At 33.6% G+C, this 19,212-nt stretch overlaps 1 protein-coding gene across 9 annotated transcripts in view; it reads left to right on the forward strand.

The window, feature by feature from the left end:
• The window catches only part of LOC113518458 (solute carrier family 12 member 6), a 174,331-nt gene that overhangs the window by 102,251 nt on the left and 52,868 nt on the right, over positions 1 to 19,212 (forward strand). For 4 of the 9 annotated variants that reach the window (XM_031913105.2, XM_052902090.1, XM_052902080.1 and 1 more), the window contains exons 1-2: positions 5,379 to 5,520; positions 8,054 to 8,203. The exons of 2 other annotated variants lie outside the window; for them this stretch is intronic. In XM_031913105.2, the coding sequence (XP_031768965.1) occupies positions 8,122 to 8,203 (82 nt within the window). In that variant the 5' untranslated portion in view covers positions 5,379 to 5,520; positions 8,054 to 8,121. Of the gene's footprint in view, positions 1 to 5,366; positions 5,581 to 7,873; positions 8,204 to 19,212 lie in introns of those variants that run through there. 3 more of the 9 variants (XM_052902067.1, XM_031913103.2, XM_031913104.2) reach the window with 3 other exon arrangements.

Consider the following 19,212-nt stretch of genomic DNA (forward strand, 5'->3'; position numbering starts at 1 on the left):
TCAAACTATTGAAATTGGCGGAGGACCTAATAACAAAACCGAGCATTCTTGATGCTTTATTTACAATATTGTCAATATGAATATCGAATAGGAGTTTAGCATCATGCGTGATCCCTAGATCCCTGACATGATCAACCCTTACTAGCTGCGAACCTTTCAATGTATAATTAAATTTTAAAGGAACCGTTTTGCGCGTGTAAGAAATTATGTGACACTTGCTTATGTTCAAATCTAATTTATTAATCGTACAATATCTATCAAAATGATTAAGGTCTTCTTGTAGATGTAGGCAGTCGCTTATGTCATGTACTCTAGCCAATATTTTCATATCGTCAGCAAATAACAAGATAGTAGAGTAGTGGAAATACGACTTTATATCGTTTATAAAGATAACAAACAATAGAGGACCCAGGATCGATCCCTGAGGAACACCAGAGGGTATCCGATGCCAGCATGAGATATATCCTTTAAGGGTCACAGCCTGAGTTCTGTTGTTAATATATGATGAAAACCATCGAAAAAGGTTGCCATGAATACCGGCCAGTTGTAATTTTTGAAGAAGTATCAGATGGTCAATTCTATCGAAGCATTTACTATAATCCGTAAATATGGCATCCACCTGATCACCCATATCCATAGCTGAGGAGATATATTCATTACTTGAAAGTAAATTGGTTACTGTGGATCGCCCTTTGATAAAACCATGTTGATCTATGATAAAGGATTTGTTAAGTGCATGATAGAGTTGCCTGTGGACAATTTTTTCCAAGATTTTAGCAAAATGACATAATTTAGAGATAGGCCTAAAGTTTTCAATTTGCGATTTTGATCCTTTTTTATGTATAGGAACTATGTATGTTTTTTTCCATATATCCGGAACGATACCTTCTCTTAGCGATCTTTGGAATAGAATGGAAAGTGGTAAACATAAACTCTTAGCACAGCGAGCAATCAGCAACGGGGATACATCATCAGGGCCAGCACCCATACGTACATCAATATCATTGAGTAATTTTAAAAGTTCACTGTTATCTATCATGACATCACCAATGCCAGAGGAATCTGAGGTAAACGGTAGTGAAAGTGACAAATTGGTAGGATCAGAAGGAAGAAAGTTTGTAAGGAAACAAGAAGCAAAGCCGTCACATATTGCTTGAGCTGAATCTAACGTTTGGTTGTTGTACGTCATTATCGACGGTAAGACATTGTTATCAGTATTTAGGCTATTTATATACGTCCAAAACGATTTGGGATTTTTAACTATAGCGATAGCAAACACAAAAAATTTTATATATATATAAAATTTTTTGTGTTTGTTCAAATTACTTACTGTAATCATTTAGAGAGAAAAATAAATCAACACCACGCATTACACATCTCCGACATCAAATGTAAATATACTATAATTTCTAAATATATGTGTTATAATTTAATGTAAGAATCTATGTATATAAGTTTGTATAAAAGCTTATTGTGTAACATAAAGAAATAATAAAAGTGCCGCTGGGCATAATACGCAACGTCATTTAACGCGAAACTTAGCACTTCTTGTAGAAGTCCATGTATGTATGTATATGTATAACGGGAATTTTATGAACGTACAAAGTTTCTCTTTTTCGACAATTGTCTCAACTTTATCCGAAAGTCTTCTTCAGGGGGAATACAGCGCTTTGCGTCACATCGTCTCATCTCTTTCTTGTTAGAAATCGTTAAAAAATTAACATAAGTTTTGAAAATAGTATTGCAAAATATAAAAGGGTATTAAACAATTGTGAAACCTACTTAAAATATAATACTTTTTTTGTAAATACATATTATAAATACATCGAAAATAGCCAGATCAAATTAGATGATGAGACCAAACCTACATACTCATGAATACAAATATTTGTATTATACGGGGTTTGAACCTGTGGCCATCGGTTGGTAAGGCATAAAAAATGAAATAAAAATATATTAAAGATATCTATCTAAAAATTATTTAACAAAATCGTTATACATTCGCTCCGATATTTCTGCTCCAATCCGATCTTGTGACCTACTTTACGAAGTGGATAGATTTTATCAAGATATTTACCAATTGAAGATAAACTAACATAAACAAACTTCTCAAAGTGGAATCAGATATTTCAAACTCATATAATCAGCTTGCAATGATATACAAGCTGTTGACATTCTTAATATGACAGTAAAAAGTGAGAATCGTTATCCATAATCAAAAAATGTATTTCTTTTTTATGCAACTTAAAATGGCAAACAAGCTGACGGTCCACCTGATGGAACGTGGTAACAGCCGCCTATAGACACGAGGAGTACCTTGTAACAGAGTATACTGTTTCGCCCATGATACCCCCCTGCATTGCCATTTCTGAGGACTCAGGTGTTATTCCTCTGTACCCTGTAAATTCACTGCCATATCCCACCCTTCAAACCGAAACATAGCCATGCAAACAGAACTGCTTCACGGTAGAAACACGAATTAGACAGAGGTGCCCAAGCAAACGACTTTTGTACAGTCTCCCTCTGGTATTGTATTATGGTATTGTGGGATTCACGCGATACGCTGTAACACCCATGATCCATAACATGATACTCATACATACTATTATTCTGAAATGCCATGGCTTTGTACTCTATAATTTCACAACCAAAATGACGAGTGCTATTGTATGAGGATCCGTATTGTATTGTTAGTAAAGTCTATTATATGAAACTAAATTGGCTCAGATGTTGGTGTAATGAGCTATGATTATATGTAACTAGATATTTTACTATATTTACATACTAGCTGCTAAGCAATTTGTTGTTATTTAAACAGATTACTATTATTAAAGCGTAATCATAAATATAATTATTATTATAGATAGATAGATAGATAGATACTCTTTATTGTTTCCTCCAAAAGATTACAATAGTAAACTTATTATAAATATAAATAATTACAAGAAATAATCACAATGAGAAAACAATGGGCGACCTTATCGCTAAGAGCGATCTCTTCCAGGCAACCTTTGGATGGAGAGGAGTAATTATAAACAGTTTGGTGGGAGGCACGATGAAAAATTTTGTTAGTTCTAAATATGGGAGATGTGATACATATAATAATATAAATATTATCCCTACTCATTATTATATTTATATACATACACCAGTACCATTATAATACAACAGTACCATGAATATATTGTTATATTATGTTCATGGTACTTTTCATGTCAATAGGTAACAGTTACCATTTTCCATCGGGTAGGCCGTCTGCTTGTTTGCCACCATTTTCGTATACCGGTACGACAAGTTGACTTCATAGCCACATGATGCTAAGTAATTATGTGAAATCTATCTGTGTAAACATAAGGTCAAACGCAGAGTTAGATAAAATCTGTGTCCCCTATTATAATGATTAACGGAGTCCAAGTTACATTGGTAAGAAATACGAGCCCTGAGAAGAGTATCTACAAATTGGTGGTGTGACAAAGAAGCTGTTAAGTTGTTTGGATCGTGTATCTCGTCTTATATGGATACATTTTTGCCCAACACAGGTAATCCTTTAATGAAATATGGTTTAACTGATAATTTCAAATAATTCCTTAGAGTATTCTCCATAGAACGAGCTATAATAAACGCTCAGATAAATAATACCTCGACGCAGTTGTAGAAATTCGAGATGTTTAGAGATCTTTAAATTATTTATAATACTAACAACACGTCTTTAAGCTAACACTAAAGAACACATTAGATACTTGGTGGAATAACAAAGATGGAAACAGCACTCGCCACATAAAATGAGTTGCAGTTAGCGTAACATTTGCTGCTGTAGCTATCGGTGTAAAAAATCGAAGCAATTTATTTAGAACGCCCAATTTCTTTGCAGCAGTTTTTGTGAGGCTTTCGATCTGTGCCCTGCGATTCAGATCAGCTTGAATTTGCATTCTCAGAACATTTAACCTGTCCCGTAAACTCAATGATATGTCGTGGTGTAGATATCGGAAAAACACTACATAGAACTTGGCAACCAATGGGCGCTTTTAATATTGTTTGTCGTAGCACGGCCCGTTTTTATTATTATGATTGAATAAGAAAACAAAAGCTATATATTCGTATGACGCTTTTCATTTTCCATCAACGTCCATTCATGTTCACGATTTTATACTGAATCTTGTCACAGTATTTCAGTATGAAAATGAACTAATGGTATTAGAATTATTAGAATCGACGTTAATTTAATAACATTATAGTTACGGTATTCATTATATTATGACGATAAAATATGATACAACAAATATTTTTTCAAAGACATTTGTCTTTTAAAAAAGCCGGTGAAGTTCGAGTTGGACTCGTGCAACGAGGGTTCCGACAAAATTATCAAGGTATTTTTTTTTTCATTTTGTGAAAAACTACAAATTTACGAATTTCGGATTTTCCCCTTTACTTGTGCTACATGACATTGATTCTTGCCAAATTTTGTGATTCTAAATCAACGAGAAGTACCCTATAGGTTTTGATTCCCTTCGCGAATGTCAAAATATGCGATATAAATGGAACATAAACGGCCGTATCTTGATTGCGTCGATTTAGAAGGTTGATCTTTCTTCGCTACTTTAAGAGATTGTAGACCTGAGTACATGATAATATTTCAACTTATATCAAGTTGAACTCCACGCGTTTCTAAGAAAAAAAGGGTGTAAATGGACGGACAGACGGACGAACAACAAAATAAGTCTATAAGTGTTCCGTTTTTTTCCTTTGAAGGTACGGAAACCTAAAAATACTTAATGACCAGAAATAACTATTATTAACATTGTTAAAAATTATTTAGTGACAAACTTTAACATATATATTATCTATTAATAATTAGATAAAATATTAATATCTATTACAACAAATATAGAACAACAGTAAATTAATTATAATTCCTTCTGTCTTTATTCGCCGAAAGCAATTTAATTAAAACTTGTTTAATAACAGAAGTCTATTGTTAGATATTTGCAACAAGCAACTTCTGACCCTCTCCCATTTAAGTATGTCAATGTTTTATTTACTCCGTAATTATTAAATAACGATTACTGAAATTGGTTTTCGTGGAGTCGAGGTAATACGATCATACCCATAATACTGGTGATGTCTCACAAAGATAAAAAATAACATTATAAGACGGAACGTATCGTAAATCAGTGCGGGATGAGGAGGGAATTGAATCGTCGCGGTCGGCGGCGGCGGCGAGCGGCCGGCGGCGACGCGGCGGCGCGGTGCCGGTAGCCGTGCGGGTGCGGACAAGGGCCGCGAGCGAGCTGGAGGGCGCGTGCGCGGCGCGCGGGGCGGGGCGGGGCGCGGCGCAGCCTCCCAGCTGCTGCACTCCGCCGCCGCCCGCTGCCCGCATCGATCCCGCCCGGGCCGCAGCCTCCGGCGAGCCGGGCCTCAACGCGCGCGCCAACCGCGCGCTGCACGCGATATCCACGCGCTCCTCAATACCGCACGACGCGCGCCCGAGCCGTCGACCGCCCGCACGCGCCCTCCTCCAAGGTCCATATCCCTCATCCGATCACGTCCCCACAACAATAACAGTAATCGCCAGTGTTTCAGGTTATAATCGTGCCCGCTTACGTAACATTTGAGATTTCGTGCGTACCTTTTGACAGGTTATGTGTGAGTGGTCGCCGTTGTGTACACCCAGGTTTCTATTAACATGCTTCTCGTATGCTTCACATATTTCATGAAACCTGTCTGTGTCCCTGTCTAGGAGTAGCTTTCTATGCTTTTGTTAATTTGCTATTTACCTGGCTTTAATATTTCATACCAAAAGTTATATGAATCGGCGCTACACGCACACATAGCCTCGAATTGTACCGATTATACACCAGAGCATTGTAGTATCTCATTCTTTCATACTAATCGCGACTTTGTTGTAGTGATAATAGAGTCGAAATAGACGTATAGCTTATCTACTACTGAAAAGTGAATAGCGCCTAGCAGGAACTAAATAAATTCGTTCCCATTTTCACGTCCAAGCATTTCATAGTAGTTCCGTAGTATTTACATGCATTACTATAAAATAAGCATTATTTAATAGATACTATATTTATTATAAAATAAAAGCATGTTTTAAACAAAGATTATTAACTCTACGAAGACTGAATCATTATAACTTATTAATAGTTATTTAACTTAATTTTTAGAGACCATAATATCATATCACTTGAGTTTATCATATCTATCTACAGTAAGTTATTCATATTTATCTGTAGATTACGTATTAAGTTTAAACAAAAATATTCATGACAAAGAAAATTTTTGATTTTTATACGTTCACTATACGTAGATACAGGCACAGGTTAACTAACAAGGTTACCCTAATAAGTACTTAAGTACTAACAAGCATTATAACTTTATTTTATTGCTAGATTATTTTTAGTCTTAGGTGTACCTATGGGCGCTATTCCATAGTCGCACGCTACAAAGAATTTAAGCTTACGCGATTCATTATGTCAGAAAATTTATTATAAAGGTAAAACACATTATGTGTTAGCAGTCATAATTCTAGAATTATAACTGCTATTAAACTGATATTATCAATAATACAAATATATTTAAAAGGAGAAACATTTGAAATAGAAACCTATCCCAAGCCATCTGGCCAGTATGTATTAATAAGCTTTAATAATTCTCTCTTAAAAAAAGCCAAATATCTAATATAACTTATTATTTCTGCTACATTACATTGAAATTTATCTATTGTTTCTTACATTTGCCACATACATATCATAAAAAGTTATTTCATCATCATCATCATCATTTCAGTCCTTATCTGTCCACTGACATAAGCCTCCCCCATAAAGCCATACCGAAAGAAAGCCAAACCGCCATAAAGAACGGTCCTGAGCTTCCTGAGCCACTGACCCCCTGTAACGCATTTCAGATTGTCACTTCATCTAGTGGAGGTCGTCCTATATTGCGTATACCCGTACGTGGTCGCCACTCAAGAGCCTTTCTTCCTTCCTTCCAAAAAAGTTATTTACTTTTTATTAACCAGCAATAAAGGCTGTTTTCTGTTCCCATACGTATATATTAAATCTGATTGATACATGAATATACTATCATTTTACAAGAATTTTCCGCTAAAGGAATAACTGTTAATAATATAGAAATTACACAATACGAGTGTAAACACCAAACCCATTTTAAGCAAGACTAAACTAACAATTCCTTTGTATTATTTCAACCAAGATCGTAATCTCAACTTTTCTTTCAGCTTGAATTTAATTATTGCGTCCTAATATTTGAAAGCCACACAAATATTGATTCACTTTGGAAAATAACATCATAACACCATCCATCACCTGCCATTACGGGTACTTTAGATTTTTTGTTCAATGTCGCGTTGTGATCGAAGACAATGTAATTCGATAAAAACTTACCAAATGTTGGACAAGTTTTCTCCGATATATCAAATTTTGCCTAATCTCTGGTAGGAAAAAATCTTAAATATTACTATATAAAGCAATAAAAATATTCCACGACAAACACGCGGAAAACCTTAAACAAAAGAACTGTAATACCAGCTTGCGACCTTCCTCGCTACATGTTAATTAATAAGCAATCACTTATTTAATCTAAAATTATCGTAATTAACTGAATAAGCACTTCGACGTATATTTGTAATAGATTAATGTCATCCTAAAGACACACAAAATATGTCACGCCGCGGGCGCAGCGTGATCAGCACTCAATTAGTGCCTCACGTACCAGGTGTACATAAAAGAACACTAGCTTCATCAACACAGAACAAACAGTCCAACCACTCTACCAAACCAGTCAAGACTAAAAGTAAATTGCTCTAAGTGGATATAATTTTTTTTCTTTACATCCGTATTTACCTTATAGCGGTCGCGTACTCGATTTTGTGACTAACAGTCAATAATGTAGTTTGGCTGTTTGCCAATTTTAGTCATCACAAATCATTCGTCGCTCATTATCCATTAAATTAGTGCATATTGTCCTTGAGGGCGGACGCGCGCGGGCCTAACATAGTTTTCTTTCTGCAAACCCACGAAGACAGTGATGAGAGGCGGCGTGTGAGACTACGTCGCGTAACTTGGGACCTTCTCGGCGAGTGAACTGCTAAACATGACGTCTGAAAAGGAGAAGATGGCCGCTGAAACGAAATCGCCCTCTAATAAGAGCAACTGCACGTCACCAGGGAAAAAAGGTAATATCCCAACTAGACATTCAAAGTATACCTGGAGCTCCTGAACAGAGAAAAATGACAATATATTTCCCAGTTTCCCGCATGTCCTGTAACTGATAATCAATTTAAATATTTCTTTTTAACTCATTGTTGCTTTATTTCCCGTATTACAGTATTAGGTTGACAAATATAGATCTATTTTAAAGATAAGTCTACCTAGAATTATATTGTCTTCTACTACAGAGTCCAATAAATGTACTAGTATATTTATAAGATAAAGCAACATCTACCTACCTACTTGGAATAAATGGAGTCAGATTATATCTTTCACAGACCATTTATTTTTAATAGATGCGTAATTACATTACTCTGTTCAGTAGCACGGAATAGGTTTAGTAAGCCGTGCATAATCACAAACGTACACCTTAGTCCTATTTAGTCCATTGTACTAAATAGACAGTACCAATACAAATAATGCATTTTTTACCGTAAAATTTATAATCCACTTCTAAATAACCTTTACTGCCCACAAGATACAAGGTGAAGGAAAGAAAACACAGAAATAACTAGTAAGTTGTCATTTGTCAGGTTTCGCGCCTTGTTTCGAAGCCGGTTATCCGCTTACTATAGTGTGAAGTTGCGTAGGTATGTAATTCATTCCACTTTTAGCTATGTGATTTGATCTGTTCATCAAAATATACTTTTTTCTTCTTAATATCTATCTAGGTACTGTCATTGATATTTCAATTTGTCATGTGTAAGAATAAGAAGGCTTCTTAGAAAGAATTAAAAATATTCATATTATTTTTCAATGAAAATGAAAGTTTAACAGTTTAAGAGTAAAAATAGAAGTGGGACAATTTTTTTTTAAGAATCGATATAAATTTGTAAACGAAATTTTTACTCTTTAGAAAAACTTATTCTAGTTTGTAAAATATGATTGAACATATAGAATCTTTTTTTTTATCTTATATATATTATCGCATTTTATATATTTTCTTAATAATATAGTTTTCTTTATTAATGTAACTACTATTTAAGTTTGTATTGAAATTTTGTGAAAGCATGTTATTTATTTTAACTTCAAAGGTAGAATCATTTTTATCCTCATGTGAATAAATAGATCCTGTAGGTAGATGCAGGAGCCTAAACAAAATTTTCGAGTTAGTTAAAACAAAAATATAATTAAAGAATACCAGAGTTGCCAAATATGGATTTTTTATAATAAACACATAAAACTACATATTTTTGTATTATTATATTTTATAATATATTTAATCTCTTTTTAAATTACTTCCAAAAAGGTTCTCTTTTTTGTAGATGAAACAAAATGTTATATTCATCATGAATATTTATCAAATTTAAACTTTGACAAAGGTCAAATTATGTACGTAGTAACGGGTAGGTACGTTTTTTAAAAAGCGATCCCCGAAATAGCTACAAGGCTGTTTAGCGGGTCGCGGTACTAACAAGTTTCAGAAACAATGTCTTATGAAATATTTATATAAGATGCCGTGTGGTCCCGGCATAGAATAGGCCACTGTTTTCTTTCCCGTGGATGTCGTAAGAGGCAACTAAGGAAACTTGACAGTCAAGAAATGGGCAGCAGCGTCCCTCTTAAAATATCACCATAGGCTAACTACAGTTGTTAACCTGGCAAAACGCCCCCCATAGGGAGGTCTATGTCCAGCAGTGAACAATTAACATCTGATATAAAATGAAATGTATCTAAGATGTAGGACATATGTAAATTATTCACTCGATATGTGAAGTTATTCGTTTGATGAAGCAACCTCATCTTCCGCGATAAATTACGATACTCGATAAAGTTATACAGAAGTGATAAGCATGATTACAAGCTACAAAATAGGAAGGTATACAGTACTCCAAGATTACATGTATTGTTCTCTAATCCCCGTAAATCATTTTCTAAAAAACTCTAATTGTGCAGTTTTTCTTTGTCTTATATGTAACTAAATTAATACATAATAATACAATAGTAACATTAACGTAACTTGATAAGCTTTAGTGTCAGAGTAAAAATACAATATGACTACTTTTCATCCTTAAGTTGCCGTGAGAGGCGATTAGGAAAACAAAGCGTAGTACGTAAATACCAATACAAGAAAAAGTCCAAATAAAGTGGCCAACGTTGTACTCGTAATGTCTTCCTCTTTGGATAAAGTAGCCGGTGTAATAATGTCTTCCACGAGAGTAGTGTCACTGAAACCATAATAATAATAGTGTTAATACTTACTCTATTTCCTTATTTCCCTGGAAAGTGTAAGTTTTTTTTAAATACTAGCTTTTACCGGGTTACGTTCAATGGTTGTAATAAAAAGTACCCTGCGCCTTTCTCTATTGCATATAGTACATTTATACCAAATTTTATAGTGATCTGTTAAACCGTTAAGGCGCTAAGAAGTAACAAACTAACCCACAATAATATTTATAATATTAGTAAGGAGGCTTTATATATATATATATATATTTGTTTGCGCATATATTATCCACTCTAGCTTTTTGTATGTAAATTTCTTAGTATGCTATAAGTGAGTTATTAAACAGAAACGGTTGTGTTCGGAACATACAAATTTTTTGCATAAGCCAACAAAGAGATTTCGTATTTTAAATTCTCGTATTACAGAGCATTGTCGCATGACGTAGAACAACAAAGAATTTTCGTCTTATTTATACTCATATTTAGAACAGTCAGTAATATAATAAAAAAATGTACTCAAAAATCAAAGCAAACCTTACCTATTGAACGTACTAAAAATATGTATTTAACTCTTTTAAGAGTTCCCAAAAGTTTAGGGTCTGAGCTGATACGATATCCAGGCAACTTTGAGAAATTCTTAAAAGGTTTACTCTTCTTCGAGTTGTTCAATATTAGATTTAAAATTTACCCTGCTGTAAGTAGTAATAGTACTCGGACCAGGATCTTGAGTTTGTCAAAGTTGTCTGACATAAATCGTTTCATTTAAGTTATTAGTCTAAGAAATACTGTAATGTTGCCTTCATCGGTTACATAGAACTCATAGAAGGAATTTCTTTTTATCATGGTTCTTTTTATAATAGGTTTTAGTCGATTCCTGGTGAGGTCAGTTGATGCAGTCTCATTCTTAACTGACCATCTCATGTGTTTTAAAGTTTTAAAGGTCGGCAACACACAAGTAACTTCTCTGACGTTACAGGTATTCATTGACGACGGTTTCCATCTAGTAGACCGTCTGTTCGTTGGCCTCCCTAATCTTAAATAAAAAACAACCGGGTCTATACTGGCCATCTGCTTGTAATTTAAAGGCTTGCTTGCTATATACATATACGAGTATGTCTGGTCTTTACAGCACATGTCCAATTCAGCACCCTTTTTTTCCAGTTGATTTACTTGGCAACGCGTTTCTAATATGTTAGCCTCCACAACCTCACCTTGAAAATAGTTGAAAAACAACAAAATTTGTTTTAAATATTTAAATCTATTTAAAAACATTTTAAAAATTGTAAGCCGATTTTTAGATTTAACAAACCAAACCTTTTATTTGTACAGAAAAACCAAATTAATATTGCAATTACGCTATGATTTTAATAACCACACGCCACTAAAAACTAACAGTCAAGTTTTTAAAGGTTTTAGTACTTTAAATCGTGCTTTTTAGGACATAGATAGTTTTTCTTTACTAAAGTAATGCAAATCTATTCAACCCACATTAAAATCCTCACAAACTTGCTTATCTATAATATAAATGAGATCACAAAGAAATTTGAGTTCAGTATAATTAAACAATTTGTGCTTTTTTTCTTTTTTTTTTTTTTAAATATTTTACTGAACTAGATGTTATCTTGCGGAAGTCCATGTCACTGGTTATTTGATTAGAAATATTTACACATGGAAGTTTGTAAAACTTCTAGTAGTAGTATCTAGTGGTCAATTAAACAAAATAATTCTAGTAAAAATACCAGCTTATTTCTTTCTATAAATATGACGTAATTTTACTATAAATGCAGCCCTCACATATTTAAATATAAGAATAAGTTTACAAGAACTCAGATTACGGTTGCAGAAAACTTTCTATACCCACTTTGTGTAGTAATAGAAAAAATATCTTAATATTATATATTTTATTTACTGGCGAATTCCAGTCACATTTACGTATTATATTATGAAACATTCAATTGGTAGATAGTCAATCTTACTTTATTAGGCCTGTCTTTTTATGGCTTATTTCACTTTATTCATTTTATTCTCACCGGCACTCCCTTTGTTTTGTAGCCAATTTAACAATTTAATTATTTCTTCTTATCCTATTTTGTTTTCTAATTAAATTTGTCGTGAGATTTATGAGAGTGACTTTCCTCCGGGACTTCACCGTTTACTGTTTCAATATCCTTATTCTTGCTAATATTATAAATATGCAAATAAGCTTGTTTGTTTCTCATTTCTTAGCACTTTAACATTTTAACCAATTACTATAAAATTTTATGTCGTATATGGAATAGAGAAGGGTATATAGGATACTTTTTGTCCCTTTTCTGTTTACATCCCAGTCACGGAACGTCGTTGCTTTCCTAGTATTTTATAGTGATCAATAATCATCAGTAGTGAAAAGAAAGAGGGAGAGTGACAATACTATTCTTAAAATGATAGCTGAGGATGTCCATGCACCTGTGATGAGGCATTTCGGTTTATTACTGTCCTGGCCGAACACCTCTCAAGTATATGGATTATTAAATTATAACTTTTTAAATCTTCTACTAACAAAATAGATTTTGATGTCTGCGATTAAATGGATTTGAATTTAAATAAAATTTTCTATATTCTACAGTATTAAATATCTATCTAATTCGGAATAGAAATAATACTACGAATACCAAGAATACGAGGGATGTAGTTTTAGTTTATATTTTCCTTTTCATATAATATACGTTGTCAATTCACATTACACGGCAAGCATCGACAAACACATTTATTTTTATGGATGTCGAAAAATTGTGTAACTTATGTAGTTTTACATGTGAGCACGGAGGTTATGCCGCCCACTGGGGTTGGCTGGCTCTCGGATCACATTAAACTAAAACCCTTTGTATTCGCACGAAACTCTCAGGAGTGACTAGCAGATTCGGATGGCTTTTTGGTACGTGGCAACGATAACTTGCCTAGCGGTCAGATAGTCAGGCTTCAATAAAATAACATAAATTCTACTTATAAACCAGATAAAATTATGTTCACCACACTCGATTAGTCAGCAAGTTAGTTTGTGTTGATTGATTTTAGCTAAGCCCTAACAAGTTTCTGTACTTCAAAAGTGGCATATTGTAGCTAAATAATGATTGTTTTACTTTGAGTTAAATAAGAAAGTTTCGAATAGTTTGAACACTGTCAAGATATTCACTTCCACAATCTACAAAGACCCTACACTATAGCCATATAATGAATGGGTGGATATGAATTTACTACGACATAATTAAAATGTAAAAAGAAGTCTACCTAATAAAAAATTATAACAATAGTACTGTTGATATTCTTAGACTTATGGAATGATAGTAAACATCTGAATGGTACATGAACAATACCAAAAATAATAGGGCAATAACAGATATTGTACTAATAGTTATTTATCTAAGGAACGGTAGATCATATTCTTTATCTAGAAGGCACTCATTGTAGTACCACAGATAAACAATATAAACATACCAAACCGTAGGTGTGGGTAAAGGCGTATACTTTATCTATGTGCCAAACATTTATGGGTTTACAAATCACATGTAATACGTGATAGTAAACGAAACAATCTAGCGGAAATATATTTTTGATTACCTACTTATCTTTTATTTAAGGACAAACCTTGCAAATAATCACGCCTTCCATAAGTTTACCTTAGACTGAGTTCATTAATTTGATTATACATACCTTTCAGGCCGAGAACACATAGCGTAACTGAAAAGTGATGAAACTGGAATCCTTAGTAGTTTCTTTTAAGTTTCATTCCCATGTTAGTCAATATAAAATCGCACACAATTGACCATTAAAAGCCGCTTCAAATACGAAACCTAAGTAAGTCTACGACTTTTAAACAGGCTCCTGACTGTTTTAAAATCACATCTCGAGTTTCAATAACTTTGTCGTGTTTTAATCATCAATTTTTCAAAATGACTGAACAACAAAACAACTGTGCGTTGGACAGCCGTGAAATAAAAAAATAGAAACATTTAAAATCTCAGCCAACTCATTTAATACGAGTATATCTAGGTCTTAAGTCCAAGAGATATTCAGCTGAGTGACAACCTATGAGCTAAAATTTATATCTGTTTCTTAGAAATTATCGTATTCTTAGAAGTTATTTTTTTAGTAGTTTGACTTACGAAATAGATCCATATCTATCTTGAAGTTCCATAACCTCAAATAGATATGGAAAAAGAGAAGGAAGAAAAAGTAAATTGTCTTCCGATTTTGTAAAGCATAACTAAAATCGACCAGAATTATCAATTATTAATTAAATATGCCAAATAGTTATTTTTAAAATTACATACAACAACAGAATCACTGAAAAATAACCAAAATAAATTTAAAATATCCAAAATTTTGAATTATTTAGAAATGTATCCGTTTTGTTCTTTGGAATGACTGATGAAATTTGCTGACTTTACGAGTCGGGGAAAAAAGTTATTTGTGTACGATTAGTAATGTAAAGTAGGTATATATCAATAGAGTAGTTTTATCTTATTTGAAAAATGGTAAAGATGAAAACAGAAATACCAGTGGTTTGAACAATCCTATTTTACAAATTTCTATCTATGTAAATGTCAAAGGCTACAATGAATTGAAAGAAAAAGTCGTTTGTCAAAAGCTTCGATCTAAATCCGATTACTCAGACGTCACTGCCGCGTTTACATTTAACTTAGTGACGTCTTTATTTTGACTATTTTTGCTTCACAAGAACAACAGGATGGCTAATGGCTGGGAAATCGTTTCCTAATCGGATAGAGTCATGATGACGTATAAGGAATATTTTGTTTTACATTTTTACACAAATATTTTCAAATTTCACGAAAAAAAATTAAAGGCCTACAGTATTATTTGTTTACAAAGGCATATCAGTATAATCATCACTGAGCAGGTCAGCTCGAGGCAACATTAACATAATTTATGTAATAGAGCATTTTATAGTCAGGCAGTTACTTGGATTGTAAGTTAAACTACCAGTTGATTGCCTGTAAATAACGTTTAGTTTTCAATTAGAATATTTTATGCCGTGTTCACAGCAACAAAATCTGACTATCTTGTCACACTGTTAAACATAATCCTCTCCCTTTATTAAGCCTACTATTACCAGGCAAGGAGGGAAAGGAATTGTTAGTAATGAGAAATTAGTACTCAATACTAGCAATATACCATAACAAGTCAATCTCCGTGCGGTTCCCCCTGGAAATTATCGTGGTCAGTTCCTGGTGAATTCCTCACGATAGGCCAACTGAACTGCTTTCATCTTCACATGTCATCTCTCAAAGGAGTTCTGCCAGCATATACGGCAAGTAGGGTTACAATTCCGTCATCACCCATTTAAAAAAAAAACTATTAGGTACAACACTAACCAGGCGGTTCGTTTTTTTTGACGGGTGAAAATGGAATGGTAACCCCGCCTGTGTTAACGGGATACACTGGCGGAGCACCAGTGAAGGGTGATTGATGAGAATGAAAACAGGCTGGTTAGCCTATTAAGATGGATTCATCAGAAATTAAACATGATAGTTTCCAGAGGAAATCGCGGGGAGGTCGACCTGGTTGGATATATTACTAGCAATAGGATTGTTAGTCTCCATTACTAACAATCCCTTTCCCCCACCCCCAGGCGATTCGTTATAGGATTTTAATTTGAGTATTTCTTCCCCTGCACTAGTATATTGTGTTTTGCCCACTTAATAGCTTTCTTCAATTCCGGGAAAGAAATAGGAAGTAATAGTAAATGGTCCAATGTATTCCTACATATAATGACACTGTAATGCCATTAAATAATAAATATATTGTCTCTATTCTATTCGATTTTAAATTATTCCTAAAATTTACGTTACTTGCATTTATAGTAGTCACTTCACATTTTACAGTAAAAAAAAAATATCAGTAAGACTATGTCGGTAAATATCATCAGCAAAAATAATACAGGACCAATACGGGAGTAATCTCAATTGCAAATACTAAAAAATACTATGAAAAATATAGTTATAAAACAATCTTTATCCCTTCATAGGTATTTCTTTAACTGACGAAATATTAAAAATTACGTAATCACATTACGTAATCCAAACTGTCTTGGTAGATAGAACATGAGATTTTATATTATTACTCCATCAGAGCGAAATACCATTTAGTACGGGTCGCCAACTTTTGAGTCGTTCTAAACTTTTTAAATTTAATAAGAATCCTTATGCCCTAAGCGAGGAGCTTGGAGGATTCACGAGGCCAAGTTTCACAGCGCGTGCATAATAAATAAGTTCAATTCTCTAACTACGTCTATTCTTAACAATTTGGAAAGTTAGAAATTTAGAGAACCGAAAAAGACTCCTAATGATAATTCATTATTTGAAATCAAAGCCCTATATTTACGATCAATGTATAAATATAGGTCATCGACATTATCATTTCATTGTTCTCTGATGAACATAGCGCTCGCCTATTATCTGTCTTAAAGAGAGATCCTAAGTCACCTGCATCCACTAACTCCCTGTAATATATTTGATCATCGCTCCATCTTATTTTTTATCATTATTTAACTGTCCACTGCTGGACATAAGCTTTCCCCATAAGGAGAGTTTTGCCAGTAGTTGCCACGCTTGGCAGGCAGGTTTGCATCCGACGTTAGGTTTTTAAAGATATTTTTAAAGGGACGCTGCTGCCCATCCCTCGCCTTCAAAATGTAGAACTCGGATATACATTATTCTAATACAGTAAGTACTCGAATACCACTTATGTTTTTATCATATTACATAAATCTAATTTATTATTTTCATTAATATAAACGTCAGAAATCAATTGAAAAATATTCGATAATTTTACCCGTACAAAAACTGCAGTAATTATTCGAATCGATTCTTTATTTAATGATTACCAAAATACTTGAATGCCAAAAAAGGCCGACGTGACACATCACTTACATGAACATTACAATATACTGAATGCAGTTTGGAGAGATCAGTTACATCATCATTCACGCTTAGTATACAGTTGATAGATTGAATATCATTTTTATTATTTATCTGTATTATAAAGAATTTTAGTACTTTATAATGAAATTTTGAAAGTATGTTCAGATATGTACATCAAACGAAAAAAAATGTTTCCTGTTTCCAAAGTTTACTTATGTTTCTGTCTGACTTTGAGCCATGCTTATTACATGTTATGTATGTATGAAATTTAAATCGCTGTCTTATTTCGTTTCAAAGTTTGAAGACTATTTCTGACATGTAGACGTCATTTGCACACACATTGAAAGTTCTATAATATCATATAAATCATATAAATCTACAGTCAACTGAAACTTTGTATTATTTACTACGTCAAAATAACTTAAGCTGTTGATTAGTTATTTCTGTATGCTCATACATTCCATAAAGATTCCATCTTATGAGGGAATAGCATAATATTTCTATCTGTAATATTTGATGTTATGGACAAGATTAAATCAAACTTCCGCGAAGTAATATCGAGTCGGCCATAAATCTTTGTTGATGAAATGACAACAACACTCCCCACTCCAAGTAACTACGATCAAACTTTGGGTTGCACATCTTAGGAACATAAAGATAAATAGCCTTTGTAGAGAAGACGTCAGACTTCTTAGCGGACTTTATCCTTTTAAAAGTCTGTGATGCTCGACAGTACTTTACAAATCTGCATTAGCACTGCCTGAAGCATTTAATCCAGATTTAGCTGGACGCTTCGCCACAGAAGATTATGTTACGCCGTCGTCTATTTGAGCTTTTGAATGCAAAAATCAGTTTTAAATTCATTTTAATATCAGAATTTGTGTCACTGTTGCCTTCGGGTAATAGATTAAACTCCAGTCTTTGTGAATAGATTTCATTCAAAATGATTGTCAATCAAAAACAAAAACCATCAAAGTATTGTCATAGATCCGCATAGCTTAGACTCATAAATTAAGAAATACCTACAGTTTTCTACGCTTGAGCTGATGTTGGTTAATAAAATATTGTGTATGTGTGTCTTAGATGTATGCCAAAAGAAATATACATATATATAATATAAATATACTTATTTATATTTGAAATCGTAGCAGGTTTACCAGAGGGAGACTTTGTACAAAAGTCGATTGCTTGGGTACCTCTGTCCCATTCGTGTTTCAACCGTGAAGCAGTTGTGTTTGCATGGCTGTGTTTCGGTTTGAAGGGTGGGATATGGCGTGAATTTACTGGGTACAGAGGAATAACACCTGAGTCCTCAGGAATGGCAACGCATGGGGGTATCATGGGCGAAACAGTATACTCTGTTATGTCCATGGTACTGCTCATGTCTATAGGCGACGGATACCACTTTCCATCAGGTGGGCCGTCAGCTTGTTTGCCATTCTAAGTTCTATAAAAAAAAAAAAAAAAAAAAAAAAAGGTACTACCCTCAATCTATGTCTATGCTTGTTTGCCATCTTCGTAATATAAAAAAAAAACGCTTGAAACCACTTAAAACAACACGCCGTTTATTAAGGATATTATTATTACGTAGTGATTACTTGTAGATATGTATGTATGATTACTTGTTCTGTGGATAGTATAATAATATAGGCGGGTTATATATTTTTTTTCATTTTAATGAGATCTTTATATTTTTACGAATATTTTTTAATCTTTCTTTTTCGAAGACAATTTATTAGAAATCGGGAGGAATTTAATTAACTTTATTCCTGACCAGTCACACCAAACATAGAACATCCATACCAAATCTATGCAACCAGTTAAATGAATTTGAAAATTTTATACTGTAAAATAGCTAGATCTTTTATAATATTTATCCATATCAATGT

The sequence above is a fragment of the Galleria mellonella genome, unplaced genomic scaffold, assembly GCF_026898425.1.
Source record: "Galleria mellonella isolate WM207_F2 unplaced genomic scaffold, CSIRO_AGI_GalMel_v1 utg132, whole genome shotgun sequence".
Classification (NCBI taxonomy): Eukaryota; Metazoa; Arthropoda; class Insecta; order Lepidoptera; family Pyralidae; genus Galleria; species Galleria mellonella.